The sequence below is a fragment of the Monodelphis domestica genome, chromosome 5 (genome assembly GCF_027887165.1).
Source record: "Monodelphis domestica isolate mMonDom1 chromosome 5, mMonDom1.pri, whole genome shotgun sequence".
NCBI classification, from domain to species: domain Eukaryota; kingdom Metazoa; phylum Chordata; class Mammalia; order Didelphimorphia; family Didelphidae; genus Monodelphis; species Monodelphis domestica.
The window spans coordinates 241,289,792-241,308,720 of NC_077231.1; the positions used below are offsets into that span (position 1 = coordinate 241,289,792).

Genomic DNA, 18,929 nt, shown 5'->3' on the forward strand with positions numbered 1-18,929 from the left:
CTTTGTTTCAGAAGAAGTAAATTCCTGGCCTTTTCTATTTCCATGTGCTCCTTTACAAAATTGAGATGATGCCTGAGGAGTATTCTAAGTTTGAACTAGCTGTGAACTTGACATCTAAATAGTGTACTAAGGAAAAATATAGTGATTAGTTACTTGATCAAAACATCCTGGCTATCCACACAGTCATGATTATCAGTGAATTTTCTTTGAACCTATCATTTAAAAAGCTATAAATTACATGGAGGTGTATAAATGGAATTGCACATACTGCTTACACTGCTGGATGCCAGTGGTTGAAATATTATTGTAGACAATGTCCAAGCTAACAATGGGTCAAAGGTCTTAAGACAAAAATAGACTTGTTCTACTTCAGTTCTTAATAGTGCTGATGGGGAAAATTGTGTGAGGTGTATAAACATTGTAGGCTGATGAAATGTTATCAAACCAGGTCTATAAGTTCATCAACCTGACATATAAATGTGAGTGAAATGTGTCTGCTTGTTAAGGTCTAGTTGAAGCTTAGTACAAGCTTAATTGAGTTCATATGGCCCTTTAGGGAATCCCTATCTTGTACCCTTGGAATTCAGAGAATTTTGAAGCCTTTAGACTAATAAAGTCACCACAGTGGGAGACATAGACTCTCTCAAATTCCAAATGATTATAAAAACAAGAAAGACTGAAAACTAGTCAGAGACCTGGGTTTCTGATCTCTATTTCTGACCCATATTGTATCTTGTTGCTTTAGGCAACTTTTTAAGACCACACGTTGTAGAGAAGGCATCATTTCCTTAGTGTTTCTCTATACTAATAAAATCACACATATTAACTCTATTCCTATGAAGATAGTGTCTGTGCAACAATTTACATAAACCAGATATAAACCATTTTAAATGCCTACTGTGTGGTGTGATTAATCCTATGAAGGCATATAAGACATTGTCCTGTTCTCTAGTAGAAGAATTCTCTTTGGGATGTAAAACATAGATATGTGAAATAATTCGACAATACAAGACAAGATAATAAGCATCAAAGTAAATGATAGAGATTCTAATAATTTTTTTAAGGAGATAACAATGTAGATTAGAGAAGTCAGACAATGAAGGCTTCACCCCTTTTAACACCTGAAAAACTAGCCTCTGATTATTTTACTAAATCCTAACACAAAGCCTCCTTTTAGGTATGACATTCATATGCAGTTCTCTGGCATAGGTCATTCAGGAGATGTAATCTATCATCATATTCATCAATCAGAATAAAAAGGTCGCATGTGTGTGGAAGTGATCAGAAAGAAGCCTAATTGTATAACTTAAAGAACCCAGAAAAAGAAGAATATCTAAGAGTTTGGATAGCTTTCATAGTCAGCAATTATTAGAAAAAGTTGCAAAGGAACATACCATATAACTCAGTCTTACCTTTGACTGTCTCAAGAAACACTGTTAGGATTTCTGGTAACTGGATATTTCCAGGAAATGGTCCAAGATAGGCTATAAACTAGCAATCTAACTTCAGCTGCATGGATCGTTTCCAGCTGTTCTTCTTGGAAAGGGTATTCAAGAACCTAGATTTCCCAAGAGATAGACAGTGCCAATAGTAGGTCCAGAAGGGAGATTACTTCCTGCAGATTTGAGATGTACACTGTAAACACCTGCTACTGGAAAAGCCTCACACAGGAATGGCACAAGCATGAGTAGAATGGAGAAGAATGTCGACTCTCATCAACATGCAGTTGGTGTCTAGTGCTTAGTGCCTCATTGCTAAGGTTATAGTTAAGTGACCAGAGATGAGTCATGACTCATACATTCACAGGCATACTTTTCTGGCTGCACAATTTAAAGGCAAGTGGCCTGGAAAGTGGTCTTATTCTCAAATGACCCATTTTCAGTTCCCTAAAATAATTTGTTAGGTGTCTTTTCAAGTGATAGTAGCTATTCACTTAAGAGTTGGCTAATAATTCAGGTTCCAAATTCTTTAAGATATGTATTACACTGTCACATATGGTAAATCAATAGTTTCTATCTAAGAAGGAACTTGGTATTATTAAAGAAATTTATTATAGAGCTTATAGCAAAATGGCCAATAAAATTTGGACAATAAAGTCTTTTCAGTAAAATGGACATCTCAGCTGATAGGATAAAGGAAAGGGATCCAGGGGAGGTTATAAAAGGGATGAAAAGGTTTGGAAGAACCACTGTGGTGAATATGAGAGCTAATAGGAAAGATATAAAAGAATTACCTTGTATCATAGAGAGGTGAAATGACTTATAGGCACCAGAACTAATAAGTGTCAGGGCCAAGAGAAGTCTTAACTCTCTAAGAACCAGATTTTCCCTCTATCTACCTCTCATAGTATTTATCTGAACTACTCATAGGTCATTTACCATCTAGGAGTCTAGATTTTTATTTAGCAGATACACATTTTATTTTCCACTAGACTCTAAGCTTCTTAAAAAGTTCTAACTGTTTTCTCTACATCTTTGCATCATGCATATCAATACCTTTTAATAACCTTTACAACTTGACCCAAGCCTATCTTTCCAACCTTATTACATTTTCTTTCCTGCCCTCTACAGTCTAGCACTTGCATTGACTATTTTTTAAAATCCTTACCTTCTATCTTAGAATCAATACTGTGTATTGGTTCCAAGGCAGAAGAGAGAGGTAAGGACTAGGCAAGGGAGGTTAAGAGATTTTTCCAGGGTCACATAGCTAGGAGGTATCTGAGGTCAGATTTGAATCCAGGACCTTCTGTCTCTACACCTGGCATTCTAGCTACTGAGCCACTTAGCTGCCCCTCACTGACTATTGCTTTTGCCTAGAATGCAATTGTCTTTCACCTCATAGCATCCTTTCCCTTCAAGATACAGCTCAAGTACCACATTTTCCATGGAGACTTTCTTGATCTCTTCAATTGCTATCTCCCTTCCTAACATATTCCATTCCCCAAACCCCCATGGTTCTTATTTAATTTTAATTTATTTACATTCTTATTTAATTTTAACTGTTCACACTTTCAGTTGTGGTTGTTCCAAACCTTTATCTCAGAAGTCCCATTCTTACCTTTCTGTTCCCCATGACTTTGTCTCCTATTCTACCGAGAAACAGATCATGTGCTCTATTGTCTTCCTTCTTCCATATCTCAAAATCTCCATGTCTTTTTTTCCATCCACTCATTTGCTTCAAACTCAGTGAATTGCTTTTCACCTGATTCCATTGTCTTCTCTGAGGATTAATATGACCTATCATTACATCTTTCTCCACTTCAGTTTCTTAGAATCATATATCTGGGGCTGCAAGGGCCTGAAGAACCCATTCAAGCCAAACTGGACTAGTCCCTTCCTCCCCCCACTTCTTCCCTCCCCCAATATCATTCTACACTTTTGGACCTGTTTGTCCTTTATACATAGAATTTACTTGGTTTAATTCTGTATTGAATACCTATTAAAAGTCTCATTTATCTTTCTCCTTATCTTTTTCTAAGGCTTAAAAACTCCTGTTTTGCTTTCCTTGACTTTTGCAACTTAATGTTCTCTTCCCAAGTTCATATATTTAAAAAAATCATAAATATATCTTTTGTCCCTCTCCCAAAGTTATGCACTTCAAGCCTTAGCTCAGAGCCCTTTCTGATTTGCTTCCTGGATTGAACTTTTTCCCCTCCCAAATTTCCCTAAATTCTAGAACAAATTTGGATCTCTTTTGACTCTGTTCCTATCTTGAATTATAGTTATCTGGGTATTTCATATGTGAGAGGCAGCAATGGTCTAATATATAGCAGGCTACCCTGAGTCAAGAAAACCAGAATTTACTGTCCTAGCACTGACTACATTTGTGCAACTGTCTGTATAGTGAAAACTATGGTTTTTCCAGTAGCAAAGAATTGGACTGTAAGGCAAGCTAAACTGACAGAAGTATTTCAATTGTGATGAAGATACTTGAGTCTCTTAGAGAGCAAGACAACCAGTCTAAGTACAATTAGTACTTGGAGAAATGAATCACTGGAAGGTCAAATGCTGAAGCTGAAAAACTTTGGCCATATAATGAGAAGATAGGACTCATTGGAACAGAACCTGATGTTGGGAGAGATTGAAGGCAAAATAAAAAGACAGTACCATGGAAGCAACCATGAGCTCAGAGAGACTTAGGGAGAGAATGGAAGATAAAAGGGCCTGACTTCTTATGGTCCATGGGGTCGGGAAGAGTCAAATGCTAAACAAGGGACATCAAGCAAAGTATTTCATTTCCCAGAACTCTGGGGACAGCTCATTAAAATTCTTGAGCCATAATGGTGTCCATCTAGGAAGTTTCTCTCCAGAAGAGCTTCCTACAGGATTGAAATGACTTTTTTTTTTTTTAATTTTAAAGCATTGTATTGCGATGTCCCGTCTACCCCAGAATTGGATGTAATCTTCTTGGAATATCTTTTCCTTCCACTCCCAAAAGGGTTTTCTTGGAGTCTCGCATACCAGAGTCCCCAGTAAATGCTTGTTTAATCTGAATTCGAGTTAGCCAGGCCTGCGGGATCACGTTTGCTCGCTCCAGGTTCGGGTAGGTCGCCGGGGAGTGGGGCACTTCTGGGGCAGGGAGGAGGGGCTCTTTGGGGCCGTCTTCACTAGCCAAGGCCGAACCTTCATTTCTGTGCCCTCAGTGGGACGAGTTCTGCGAATGGAAGGGTATTTTCATTACTGCCTCGGTCTTTCTGCGCTTTTAGGGTCGTGCCGGGACAGTCCCTGGGCACGAGGTGGCGCCGAGGAGCCGGGAAACAAAGGAGCTTGAGGGAAGAGGGTCTTACTCGGAACAGCCCTTCACTAGAAAGGTCTCCTGCTCAACTCAATTTCCCGACACGTCCTTACGTCAGCGGAAGTCCCGCCTTTTTCCGGCTCTTTTCGCTGTTAAGTTCCTGTGAGATCTGTTTCCGGCTCCTTGAGTTGCGAGCCGGCTGCCAACATGGCGCTGTACAACTTCAAGAAGATTATGGTGGTCCCGACAGCCAAGGTAACTTCCAGTTGCTTCTCCTTCACCCTTGCCCAGTTGCTTCAAGTCCTCTTCAGTGCTTGTCCTTTAGCGCTCTCCCTGCATCCCATTGGGAAGGAGCCGCAGACACACGCGTGCCTGTGGCCAGCTCCGGGTGGATGACACGTGCGCAGCGGCCCGGCTCCCAACTTTGGCTCGGAGGGGAGGAGAGAGACTAGAGGAGGCTGGCGTCTGTGGCCTAGTGCCGTAACCTACCCCCGGACCGGGCCAGACAGAGCTTAAGCGGAGTTACGTCGGGCTGAGCCGAATCGTGAAAGGCTTCATTCTCGTTTGTCAGGCGCGGCTCGCTGTTCTCTGCATGCCCTTTTGCTCGGCTGGCCCCACTGCTGCAGTCTTGAGGGGGAACTGGGAGGTTTTGATACCGTGCCAGCTGAGCGCCTCCTCACAGTTTTTAACTGATTTTGGGTTTTTTTTTTTTTTTGATGAGCGGTAAATTTGTCGCCGTGGATTAAGCGCTGGATTTGCGGGTGACTTAGGCCCTCATTTGACCACCTGACCCTGGACAAGTCACTTAAACTCAATTTTCTCTCCTGTAAAATGGGGATAATAATAGTATCTCTTGTCCAGGGTTGTTGTGAGGATATTTAAAAAAAAAAAAACTTGGGCAGTATTTGTAAAGTGATTGCCAAATCTTAAAGCATTCTGGAAATGCCAGCTATTATAACTGGTATCCTAATATTGTAATTGCTCCTGGTAAGCAATGTGATTCTTCCAAAACTTTTGCGTTGTAGGCCTTACAGATTTTGCCTAATGTTGTTGTGAATGCTGTATTTCTAGGATTTTAATTTTAGAACCAGCAGGAACGTTTCTGATTGTGTAGGACGAGGAGTTATTTTTAACATGAGGTCTATGGATAGACTTCAGGGGATCTCTGACGTTGGGTGGGAAGAACAAGTTTTTATTTTCATTAATCACTAACTGAAAGTTATCATGTGCCAATTATGAATGGAGGGATATGAATTCAGGGAAAGGGTACATGGGTTTCATCAGACTGCCAGAGAGGTTTATGACAGTATAGAGGGATAAGAAATAACTTTTGATCCAAATCCTCTCCTTCATTATAGAGAGGAGGAAACTGAGTCCAGTAGAGCTTAAGTGAGCTGCCCAAGCTCACAGAGGTGGCATAACTGGGATTCATACCCAGCCTTCTTCATCCAGGTGCAGCTCTTTCCTTACACCACCCTATAGAAAAGCTGTTCTTTTGTGTTTTATAGGAAATTAAGGAGAAGATAATGTTCAATAGTTTGCACTTGGAGATCAGCCAGTCCAGGGTCTGGTCGTTTCCATCAGTTTACTTGTTGAGTAAATTTTAGAGATGATTTTCTGTCTGCAAGCATTTATTCCACATTCATTGTATGTTAGGCATTAAGCGTAAAGTGACAAAAATGCAAAAAAAAAAAAATCCCTGCTTTCTGGAGCTCAATGTCTACATTTATAGACAAGACACAAAATAGCAGAAACCCCATCAGTGTAGTGTCAAAATCTTTCTTCAGAGTAATTCTTTTTTGTTCAGAGTGAGATTTTTTTCCCTAATTACATGTAATAATCATTTTCCCTATATGTTTTCTGAAGTCATAAGATCCAAATTGTCTGTCTCCTTCCCTTCCCAGCCCCTTCCTGGATATGGTAAGCAATTTGATCTTGGTTATATATGCATTATGCACAGAATAATTTTTAAGAGCCAATTGAAGGGGGCAGCTAGGTGGCCCAGTGGATTGAGAGCCAGACCTAGAGATGGGAGATCCTGGGTTCAAATATGGCCTGAGACACTTCCCAGCTGTGCGACCCTGGCCAAGTCACTTAACCCCCAATTGCCTAGCCCTTACCGATAGAAGGAAGGAAAGAGTTTAAAGGGGGGGGGGGGGGAGCCAATTGGAGAGATTTCTGTCTCCCCCCCCCAACTGTGTATATGCTAAATGTGAGAGAAGATTCAATCAGCCTGTTATATACATTTAAAAAAAAAATAATTGATTTGCAACCTCTTTTCTGGGCATTGAATGTGTATAAGTAATGTATCCTCCCTAGGCTATTTTCATTTTGTATCTCCAGCATCTGTCAGGTTTCCTGATTTATAAGTTCCTCATGTGAAGAATTCTATGGAGTGTCTATCTACTCTACATAAAGCACATATCTGTTCCAGACACTTGTGATATGGGGCAGTGGAAAAAGCACTGAGATTGGTTTCAGTACCTAGTTTCAAACAATGGCCATGTCACCCACCACTCTGGGCCGCAGTATCTTCATCTGTCAATAGTAGTGGAGTATAGGTTGGAATTAGGTAGCTTCTAACATCTCCTGTCTCTAAATTGTTGACTTTGTTTTTGAAGCTCTTGTGCTTGTCAAGGGACATGCACATTTGATTCTTGTAGGATTGGCATTTTTCTCATTTTAGAGCCATACCTGTTTAATAACATTTAGAATTTAGGTCAGATTTTGGCCCTTGTGCTTTCCTCTCAATCCTCCTATCTAAATGAATATGATACATTGTATATTTACTGCTCAAGCACCATTATCTCATTAGCTTAAGTGATTGGAATAAGAAACATAGTTTTTTTATATCTACATTGTAGTACAAGTTCTTTGTGATAGATGTAACACTTTTGAATGAATTTTTAATAAGTAGTTAGAAGCTTTTTAATGATTTTGAAATAGAAGTTGTTATTTAGTAATAATTGTAGCCATTCTCCATCTTTGGGGGCTTTTTAACTATAGGAAACTAAAAACAATTTCCTAAAAGTATAATTATTGTTAATAAAGACACCCTGAAACCCCTTTAAAATTTGGGGGTGGGGTTTGATGCACAAATAATGTTTACCTTGTAAATCTATGATTTTTTTTTTACTGTCCATAATTAGGAGAGAGTTGTCACTATTTTTCAATGTATGTCACACAAAAATGAGTGTTTTAATGATACAAATTTTATTCATATGAAACATGAAACAAGTGACTTCCAAATATTTTCTGTTAAGTAGAACCTCTCTTCCACATTCTAAACTACAGCTGTTCTTTTCCTCCTTTCCATTTGAGTGTGAGATGAAAATTTTCTCCAGAATAAACATTCCTTAGCAAAAAGAGAAGAAAAAGAAATTGAAGGAGCTTAAGTAGGATGTTATAACAGTATAAAATGAATTAAAATACTAATTGAAATAATTAATAACTTTAATAAGGTTGCAGGATACAAAATAAACTCACATAAATCATCAGTATTTCTCTATTTCCAACAAAGACCAGCAGCAAGAGTTAGAAAGAGAAATTCCATTAAAAATTACTCTAAACAGTATAAAATACCTGGGAAGGTATTTGCTAGGACAATCACAGGAATTAAATGAACACAATTACACTTCACACAAATAAAGTTAGATCCAAACAATTGGAGTAGGCTGAGCTAATATAATAAAAATGACAATCCTACCTAAATTTCATTTACTTATTCAGTACCATACCTATTAAACTATCAAAATATTTTATAGAACTAGAAAAAATAACGAAATTCATCTGGAAAAACAAAAGGTCAAGAATATCAAGGGAACTAATGAAAAAAAATGTGAAGGATGGTGGCCTAGCAGTACCAGATCTTAAACTGTACTATAAGGTAGTGGTGGTCAAAACAATCTGATACTGGCTAAGAGACAGAAGGGTGGATCAATGAGATAGGCTAGGGATGAATTACCTCAGCAAGATAGTATTCAATAAACCCAAAGATCCCAGCTTTTGGGACAAGATATCACTATTTGACAAAAATTGCTGGGAAAATTGGAAAACAGTATGGAAAAAATTAGATTTAGATCAATATCTCACACCCTATTCCAAGATAAAATCAAAATGGACATGTGATTTAGATATATAAAGGATGATATAAGTAAATTAGGGGATCAGAGGGTAGTTTACCTGTAAGATCTGTGGAACAGGGAAGAATTTATGCCCAAAGAAGATAGAGAATATTACAAGATGTAAAATGAATAGTTTTGATTATAATATACAATATTAATATATTAATAATTTATTATTTACTGTTATAATTAATAATATATATTAAAAAGGTTTTATACAAACAACCAATGCGACCAAGATTAGAAGGGAAACAACAAACTAGGAAAATATTTTTATGATATTTCTCTGATAAAGGTCTCATTTCTCAAACATATAAAGAACTACATCAAATTTCTTAAGAATACAAGTCATTCCCCAGTTGACAAATAGTCAAAGAATGTGAATAAGCAGTTTTCAGATGAAGAAATCAAAGCCGTAATCGGTAATCAGAGAATAAATATCCCTAATTCTTTTATGTCATGGGAGATACCTTTGCCATGGTTTTTTCCTTCAATGATCTTTTTAAAGTGTGGCCTAACTAGGAGAGAAACTTATTCTGAATTTAATACTTTTACTAAATCAGGTAAAACTTGCTTTGTGGTTTTGTTTTATTTTTTTGTTATACATTTGTCCATATTGGACTTGAACATAACATCATTAGACCCAAAGCTGAATGAGACTGCGAGGCTGACTCATCTAAGCCGTTCTCATCTTACAAAAAAGGAAATTCAGGCAAATGAGTAAATTAATATAACCAGAAAAACACAACCTGCTTTTGAATTCAAGTCTTGGTCTTGCACTGAGTCATGTGCTGAGAAGGTGTAATTAAAATTATATCACAAAGCATATCCTTAAGAATAAAAGCCATAGATAGGCATAAAGGATGCATCCTAGTCCATATTTTTGAAAATATTGCATTGTATTCTACTGTCAAAAAATGATATGTCAAAGGAGAAATTAAAATACTGTATTGTTTCAACTTTCTTTTTCTAGATCTAGAATATTCATAACAAATTTTATAAGGCTTGTAGATAAATCAGTAATGTAATGTGTTTTATAAATATTTAAATGAATATTTTTTAGTTTTTAAAAGTGATGTTGAGCTATTTACCTTTTAAGTATTTTTCTTTTCTTTTTTAAACCTTTACCTTTTTATCTTAGAATCAATATTGTGTGTTGGTTCCAAGGGAGAAGAGTCAGTCATAACAGCAAGGCAATTGGGGTTAAGTGACTTGCCCAGGGTCACACAGCTAGAAATGTCTGAGGTCGGATGTGAAACCAGAATTTCCATTCTCTGGGTCTGGCTCTCCATCTACTGAGTCACCTACCTTCCCCCTGGAGGCAACTAGGTTGCTTCAGACACTTCCTTGCTGTGTGACCCTGGGCAAGTCATTTAACCCTCACTGCCTAGCCTTTACCCCACTTCTGGCTTAGAACCAATACACAGCATTTATTCTAAGACAGAAGGTAAGAATTGGGGGGGAGGGGGAGTAGCTAAATGTATAACATAAAGAATTTTTCTCCTGAATTTGTCCTATAAATTCTTTGATTACAGGACTTCATAGACCTGACATTATCGAAGACACAGAGAAAGACTCCAACAGTCATTCATAAACATTATCAAATCCACCGGATTAGACATTTTTACATGAGGAAAGTAAAATACACTCAGCAGAATTACCATGATAGACTCACTCAGATTTTAACTGACTTCCCCAAATTGGATGTAAGTAATTCTATGATTTAGTTTCTTTTATGTTTTTTGGTTAACAGTAAAGTATATTCACTTTTCAGAACATAGTTTTATTTATAAAGTCTGAAAGAAATGCAGAATAAAATTTGCTAATTACATGGTTAAGAAGCAACTTGGAAAAGTACCATAGACTTAAAAGTTCTAAAAAATGTGTTTAACTGGCCTGTGTTATTAATGGCTGACATTAATATACATTTAAAATTTGCAAAGTAATTTATGTTTTTATCTGATTCTCAGGGTAACTCTGAGATGTGATACTGTTCTCTTATAATTGAGGTAGAGGTTAAGTGAATTGATGAACCAAAGTCAAAATGTTTGCTGGAATGGACAATGAAGTAGATTCAGACACAGCTGGATTGGTTCACCATTAATGATCAGGCATTCTATTGGTATGACTATGACAGTCATATTGCAAGGGTGATTTAGTACATCAAACAATTGTCTTTTGTTTGTTTAAATATCTTCTGGTGGCATTGAAGGATGTGACCAGTAAAAATATTAGCTTACAAATCCTTTTTTGGCCTTGATTGGAAACAAGGCTATAGGATGATATATTAAAGAAAGCCTTGGACTTGGAAGTAAGGAGATAGGCGTTCTGTGCCATTGACACTTATTAAATCTGCCGTCCTGGGCTAGTCCCTTAATCTCTTTGTACCAAAATATCCTCATCTCTAAAATGGGGGAAATATTTGAATATGAATGATTATGATGGTAGGAAGAGAGGATGTAATAAATAATAAAATAATAACAAAATAATAAATGTAATAAAAAGATCCTGTTGTGGATAGTTGTAAGCTAAGATACATGAACTGGAATTGAGAGGGGAGAAGGAGAAGAGAGTAACCAGGTGATGAGAGAACCCATAATCGTGAAAGATGCTCTAGTTCTGGCCATCATGCTTCTGTACATACTTCATGATTATCCTTTATCTATGAACTTTTTCTTTTTTAAGACTTGGTTGAAAATTTAACAACCTCAGTACAGTCTTCCAGGATTCTATAGTGATTAATTTAGGATCTTATACAGATTGCCTTGATTGGAGTGAAGGATGATAAGAGTAATGGGATACATAAGGGATGAGGAGGAGAGACGAGGAGTTTTAAATTGACAGAGGGAGTTATTAGGTTAGTTAGGGGGAAAGAGTGGTGATAAAATATTTTTTAAATGGCATTTAATTTTTTGTTGTTGTTATAGGATATCCACCCATTTTATGCTGATTTGATGAATGTTCTTTATGACAAGGACCATTACAAGTTGGCCTTGGGACAAATTAATATTGCCAAAAATCTAGTGGACAAGTAAGGCATTTCATTTATTTCTTTAGTATTTAATGTTTCCTGCAAATTTTTGTCAAAAGTGAACAAATCTCACAATAACTTTTTCTTTTGTTAAGTGTTGCCAAAGATTATGTGCGGCTTATGAAATATGGGGATTCTTTATACCGCTGCAAGCAGCTCAAACGTGCTGCCCTGGGGCGTATGTGTACAATTATCAAGAGACAGAAACAGAGTCTGGAATATCTGGAACAAGGTATGTGTTAGACATAGGTAAACCAATTTTTATTTAAACTTTCAATTTCCAAGTTTAAATTAAATTTCTTGAATTTGAACTGTCTTTAATAAAGTCCTACATGGGGTTGTCAGTGAGCTACAAGCACTGATAAGCCTTTAATTATCTGAAGACCAGCCTACCTAAATTCAGAAGCTCTTTTCCTGGTTGCCTATGATCTTTTATTTTCATTTTTTTTATTCTTTTTTTTTTAATATATTTTATTTGATCATTTCCAAGCATTATTCGTTAAAGACATGGATCATTTTCTTTTCCTCCCCCCCCACCCCCCATAGCCGACGCGCAAGTCCACTGGGCATTAGATGTTTTCTTGATTTGAACCCATTGCTTTGTTGATAGTATTTGCATTAGAGTGTTCATTTAAAGTCTATCCTCTGTCATGTCCCCTCAACCTCTGTATTCAGGCAGTTGCTTTTTCTTGGTGTTTCCACTCCCATAGTTTATCCTTTGCTTATGAATGGTGTTTTTTTCTCCTGGATCCCTGCAAGTTGTTCAGGGACATTACACCACCACTAATGGAGAAGTCCATTACGTTCGATTATACCACAGTGTATTAGTCTCTGTGTACAATGTTCTCCTGGTTCTGCTCCTCTCGCTCTGCATCACTTCCTGGAGGTTGTTCCAGTCTCCATGGAACTTCTCCACTTTATTATTCCTTTTAGCACAATAGTATTCCATCACCAACATATACTACAGTTTGTTCAGCCATTCCCCAATTGATGGGCATCCCCTCGTTTTCCAGTTTTGGGCCACCACAAAGAGCGCAGCTATGAATATTTTTGTACAAGTCTTTGTGTCCATTATCTCTTTGGGGTACAGACCCAGCAGTGCTATGGCTGGGTCAAAGGGTAGATATTCTTTTGTCGCCCTTTGGGCATAGTTCCAAATTGCCCTCCAGAATGGTTGGATCAGTTCACAGCTCCACCAGCAATGAATTAATGTCCCTACTTTGCCACATCCCCTCCAGCATTCATTACTTTCCATAGCTGTCATGTTAGCCAATCTGCTAGGTGTGAGGTGATACCTCAGAGTTGTTTTGATTTGCATCTCTCTGATTATAAGAGATGTAGAACATGTGATACCTCAGAGTTGTTTTGATTTGCATCTCTCTGATTATAAGAGATGTAGAACACTTCTTCATGTGCTTGTTAATAGTTTTGATTTCTTTATCTGAGAACTGCCTATCCATTTCCCTTGCCCATTTATCAATTGGAGAATGGCTTGATTTTTTGTACAATTGATTTAGCTCATTATAAATATGAGTAATTAAACCTTTGTCAGAGGTTTCTATGAAGATTTTTCCCCAATTTGTTGTTTCCCTTCTGATTTTAGTTATGTTGGTTTTGTTTGTACAAAAGCTTTTTAGTTTTATGTAGTCAAAATTATTTATTTTACATTTTGTGATTCTTTCTATATCTTGCTTGGTTTTAAAGCCTTTCCCCTCCCAAAGGTCTGACATGTATACTATTCTGTGTTTACCCAATTTACTTATGGTTTCCTTCTTTATGTTTAAGTCACTCACCCATTTTGAATTTATCTTGGTGTAGGGTGTGAGGTGTTGATCTATTCCTAGTCTCTCCCACACTGTCTTCCAATTTTCCCAGCAGTTTTTATCAAATAGTGGATTTTTGTCCCAAAAGCTGGGATCTTTGGGTTTATCGTATACTGTCTTGCTGAGGTCGCTTTCCCCCAGTCTATTCCACTGATCTTCCTTTCTGTTTCTTAGCCAGTACCAAATTGTTTTGATGACTGCTGCTTTGTAATATAGTTTTAGGTCAGGGACTGCAAGGCCCCCATCATATGTGTTTTTTTTCATTATTTCCCTGGATATCCTTGATCTTTTGTTCTTCCAAATGAACTTTGTTATGGTTTTTTCTAAATCAGTGAAGAAGTATTTTGGTAGTTCAATGGGTATGGCACTAAATAGATAAATAAGTTTGGGTAGGATGGTCATTTTTATTATATTGGCTCGTCCTATCCATGAGCAGTTAATGTTTTTCCATTTGTTCAAGTCTAGTTTTAGTTGTGTGGCGAGTGTTTTGTAGTTGTGTTCATATAGTTCCTGTGTTTGTCTTGGGAGGTAGATTCCTAGGTATTTTATTTTGTCTAAGATGATTTTGAATGGGATTTCTCTTTCTAGTTCTTGCTGCTGAGCTGTGTTGGAGATATATAGAAAAGCTGATGATTTATGTGGGTTTATTTTGTATCCTGCAACTTTGCTAAAGTTGTTGATTATTTCAATTAGCTTTTTGGTTGAATCTCTAGGATTCTTTAAGTAGACCATCATGTCATCCGCAAAGAGTGATAACTTGGTCTCCTCCTTGCCTCTTTTGATGCCTTCAATTCCTTTATCTTCTCTAATTGCTACTGCTAGTGTTTCTAGTACAATGTCAAATAGTAGAGGTGATAATGGGCATCCTTGTTTCACTCCTGATCTTATTGGGAATGCATCTAGTTTATCCCCATTGCAGATGATATTAGCTCTTGGTTTTAGATATATACTGTTTATTATTTTTAGGAATGACCCTTCTATTCCTATGCTTTCTAGTGTTTTTAATAGGAATGGGTGTTGTATTTTATCAGAGGCTTTTTCTGCATCTATTGAAATAATCATGTGGTTCTTGCTAGTTTGCTTGTTGATGTGGTCAATTATGTGGATGGTTTTCCTAATGTTGAACCAGCCCTGCATCCCTGGTATGAATCCTACTTGATCATGGTGAATGATCCTTCTGATCACTTGCTGGAGTCTTTTTGCTAGTATCCTATTTAAGATTTTTGCATCTATATTCATTAGGGAGATTGGCCTATAGTTTTCTTTCTCTGTTTTTGACCTGCCTGGTTTTGGAATCAGTACCATGTTTGTGTCGTAAAAGGAGTTTGGTAGAACTCCCTCTTTGCTTATTATGTCAAATAGTTTGTATAGTATTGGGATTAACTGTTCTCTGAATGTTTGATAGAATTCACAGGTGAATCCATCAGGCCCTGGGGATTTTTTCTTAGGAAGTTCTTTGATGGCTTGTTGGATTTCAATTTCTGATATGGGATTATTTAGGAATTCTATTTCCTCTTCTGTTAGTCTAGGCAGTTTGTATTTTTGTATATATTCATCCATTTCTCCTAAATTGGTGTATTTATTGCCATATAATTGGGCAAAGTAATTTCTAATGATTGCCTTAATTTCCTCTTCATCGGATGTGCTGTCCCCCTTTTCATCTTTAATGCTGTGAATTTGCTTTTCTTCCTTCCTTTTTTTAATTAGATTGACCAGTACCTTGTCTATTTTGTTTTTTCAAAGTACCAGCTTCTTGTCTCATTTATTAAATCAATAGTTCTATCACTTTCGATTTTATTAATTTCTCCCTTAATTTTTAGGATTTCTAATTTGGTTTTCTGCTGGGGGTTTTTAATTTGATCGCTTTCCAGTTTTTTCATTTGCATTTCCAATTGATTGATCTCTGCTCTCCCTTGTTTGTTAATATAAGCATTCAGGGATATGAATTTACCTCTGATTACCGCTTTGGCTGCATCCCAAAAGGTTTGAAAGGATGTTTCGCCATTGTCATTTTCCTCGATGAAATTATTAATTGTTTCTATGATTTCTTCTTTAACTAAACGGTTTTGGAGTATCATATTGTTTAATTTCCAATTGGTTTTAGATTTGGTTTTCCATGTACCATTACTAATCATTATTTTTATTGCCTTGTGATCTGAGAAGGCTGCATTCATTATTTCTGCTTTTCTGCATTTGTGTGCTATGTTTCTGTGACCTAATGTATGGTCAATTTTTGTGAATGTGCCATGTGGTGCTGAGAAGAAGGTGTATTCCTTTTTATCCCTATTTATTTTTCTCCATATGTGTATTAATTCTAATTTTTCTAAGATTTCATTCACTTCTTTTACCTCTTTCTTATTTATTTTTTGATTTGATTTATCTAAATTTGATAATGGTTGGTTTAAGTCTCCCACTAGTATGGTTTTATTGTCTATTTCTTCCTTCAATTCTCCTAGTTTCTCCATTAGAAATTTGGGTGCTATATTATTTGGTGCATACATATTGATTAATGATATTTCCTCATTGTCTATAGTCCCTTTTAACAAAATATAATTACCTTCCCTATCCCTTTTGATCAGGTCTATTTTTGCATTGGCTTTATCAGATATCATGATTACCACTCCTGCCTTCTTTCTATCAGTTGAGGCCCAGAAGGTCTTACTCCATCCTTTAATTCTGACCTTGTGGGTGTCAACCCGCCTCATGTGTGTTTCTTGAAGACAACATATGGTAGGGTTTTGGATTCTAATCCATTCAGCTATTCGTCTACGTTTTATGGGTGAGTTCATCCCATTCACGTTCAAAGTTATGATTGTCATTTGTGGACTCCCTGGCATTTTGATTGCCTTCCCTAATTCTAACCTTTTCTTCTTCGGCTCTACCTTTTAGTCCAGTGATTTACTTTGAATCAGTCCCCCTTGTCCCCTCCCTTGATGTTTCCCTTTTTAGTCCCTCCCTTTTTCTTCCCTCCCCCCTCCCCCCTCTCTTTCCCTCCCTTTTTGTTCTCCCTCCCCCCCTCCCCCCCTGGGTTTTCCCTTCTCCCTACCCTTGTTGGGTAAGATAGAATTCAAGATCCCAATGGATCTGGATGTTTTTCCCTCTTAGAGTTGATTTCCCTGAGATTGAGGTTTAAGTAACACCCCCCCCCCCCTCTCTTCCTCTCCTTCTTATAGGAGTTTTCTTCCCCTCCCCTTCCCATGTGAATCTTTGTGTGAGAATGATTATTCTATTTGGTCTTTCTTTACCCCCTATTTATACATTACATTTTCACCACATATTAGTATACATAGATTGATATAAATGTAGTCCTTATAGAAGAGAGTTTGAGTAAAAGAAGAAGATAACATTTTCCCCTTTCCTTAATATTTACCTTTTCAGGTATTCCTTGCTCTTTGATTTTCGGTATCAAACTTTCCACAGAGCTCTGGTCTTTTCTTTGCAAAAAGTTGGAAGTCTTCTATTTTGTTGAATGCCCATACTTTCCCTTGGAAGTATATAGTCAGTTTTGCTGGGTAGCTGATTCTTGGTTGGAGACCCAGCTCTCTTGCCTTTCTGAAGATCATGTTCCATGTCTTACGATTATTCAGAGTAGAACTTGCAAGGTCTTGTGTGACCCTGATTGGCATTCCTTTATATCTAAATTGTCTTTTTCTGGCTTCCTGTAGGATTTTTTCTTTTGTTTGATAGCTTTGGAATTTGGCAATTACATTCCTGGGAGTTGTCTTTTGGGGGTTTAGAGTAGAAGGTGTTCTGTGAGCTCTGTCAGTGGCTGTATTGCCCCCTTGTTCTAGAATCTCTGGGCAATTTTCTTTGATTATATCTTGTATCACCATGTCCAGTTTGGTGTTTATTTCTGGCTTTTCTGGGAGTCCAATTATTCTTAAATTATCCCTTCTCCCTCTATTTTCCAGATCTATCACCTTGTCGGTGAGATATTTTATGTTCTCTTCTAATTTCTTGGTATTTTGGCTTTGCTTTATTAATTCTTGCTCTTTTACACGATCGTTGTCTTCCAGCTGCCTGATTCTGGCCTTTAAAGCCTGGTTTTCCTTTTCAGTTTCATCATACCGGTTTTGTAGATGCGTGAATTTCTTTTGCATTATTTTCAACTTTTCCTCCCAGAAGGCTTCCATCTTTTTGGTCATTTCTGATTCAAATTCTTCATAGGTTTGTGGAGAGTTTCCATTTCCTTTGGAAGGTTTTGGAGCATTTTCTTGTATATTATCTTCTATCTGCTCTGTATTTTGTATTTTGGCTCCATAGAATGTGTCCAAAGTCGCCCCTTTCTTCTTATTTTTCTTGGTATTTTGGGGCTTCTGTGCTTCTGTGGAGTTTGCCATCTCTGAATGTGGAGGATTAGCTTTTCTTATCTCTGTCTGGTGTTCAGAGGCTTTAGTCCTGGGCAGATGGTTCTATGAGCTTTCCCTGGGTTAAACTGAATATGCCTCACTGGAACTGGAATGGAAGGGTCGGACCACGTTGCTTTCCGGAAGTTGCCTTCAGAATCGCTGGCCGTGAGGCTGTTTCCGGGGGGATGGGCTGCAGCTAACCCAAGCTCTGAGGGCAGGGACTTTCACTGAGACTTGGATAGCAGGATCCAGCCCGTGAGGCTGTCTTGCTCCAGGCAGTGACTTTCACTGGGACTCGGATAGAAGGCCCTGAGGGTTGTTGTTCCGAGGACCCTGCTCTCTGAGCCAGGCCGGGCTGCGGCTTCCGGGAGCCTTGGACTCTGCGCTCCTATCCCTGAGGTCCGAGGGATCTCCGGTTCTGGCTTTTAAGGGGAGCCGTACCTTTTGATCCGGGTCCAGGTCCAGGAGGAGGGTTCCCAGGGTCTGTGCTGTTGATCGTTTTGAATTTTGGCGCCTCAGGAGCTTATAGTTTGAGATCGGTCGGTCGGGAAGGATTTTCCGGAGATCTGAACTTTAGCTTTCTCTAAGTCGCCATCTTAACCGGAAGTCCCCATTTTTTTGTTTTTGCCTCAACAATTCCCCTAAACCTTCTACTACAACAAAGAAGTGTTGCAGTTTGCATTGATGTAGGAGGTTATACCCAGTGACAAATTATAGATGCTTGACATGTTGAAATATAAATAATGTGCTGGAAGCTAATTCCTAATTTATTTTAATTGTCATTTCTGCAGCTAGAACCTTACTCTGAATTTCATTTAGTAGGCCCGAAGCTGGCAAAGTTTAGACTTTTGATGACTTGTATCTTATT

The 18,929-nt window shown here is 37.7% G+C and overlaps 1 protein-coding gene across 1 annotated transcript in view; it reads left to right on the forward strand.

Moving 5' to 3' along the window:
- Window positions 1–4,782: 4,782 nt before the first annotated feature.
- GTPBP4 (GTP binding protein 4) overlaps window positions 4,783–18,929 on the forward strand; it is a 31,998-nt gene continuing 17,851 nt past the window's right edge. The window contains exons 1-4 of the mRNA XM_001365322.4: window positions 4,783–4,989; window positions 10,394–10,564; window positions 11,786–11,889; window positions 11,985–12,121. Coding sequence (XP_001365359.1) covers window positions 4,942–4,989; window positions 10,394–10,564; window positions 11,786–11,889; window positions 11,985–12,121 — 460 coding nt within the window. The 5' untranslated portion in view covers window positions 4,783–4,941. The remainder of the gene's footprint in view (window positions 4,990–10,393; window positions 10,565–11,785; window positions 11,890–11,984; window positions 12,122–18,929) is intronic.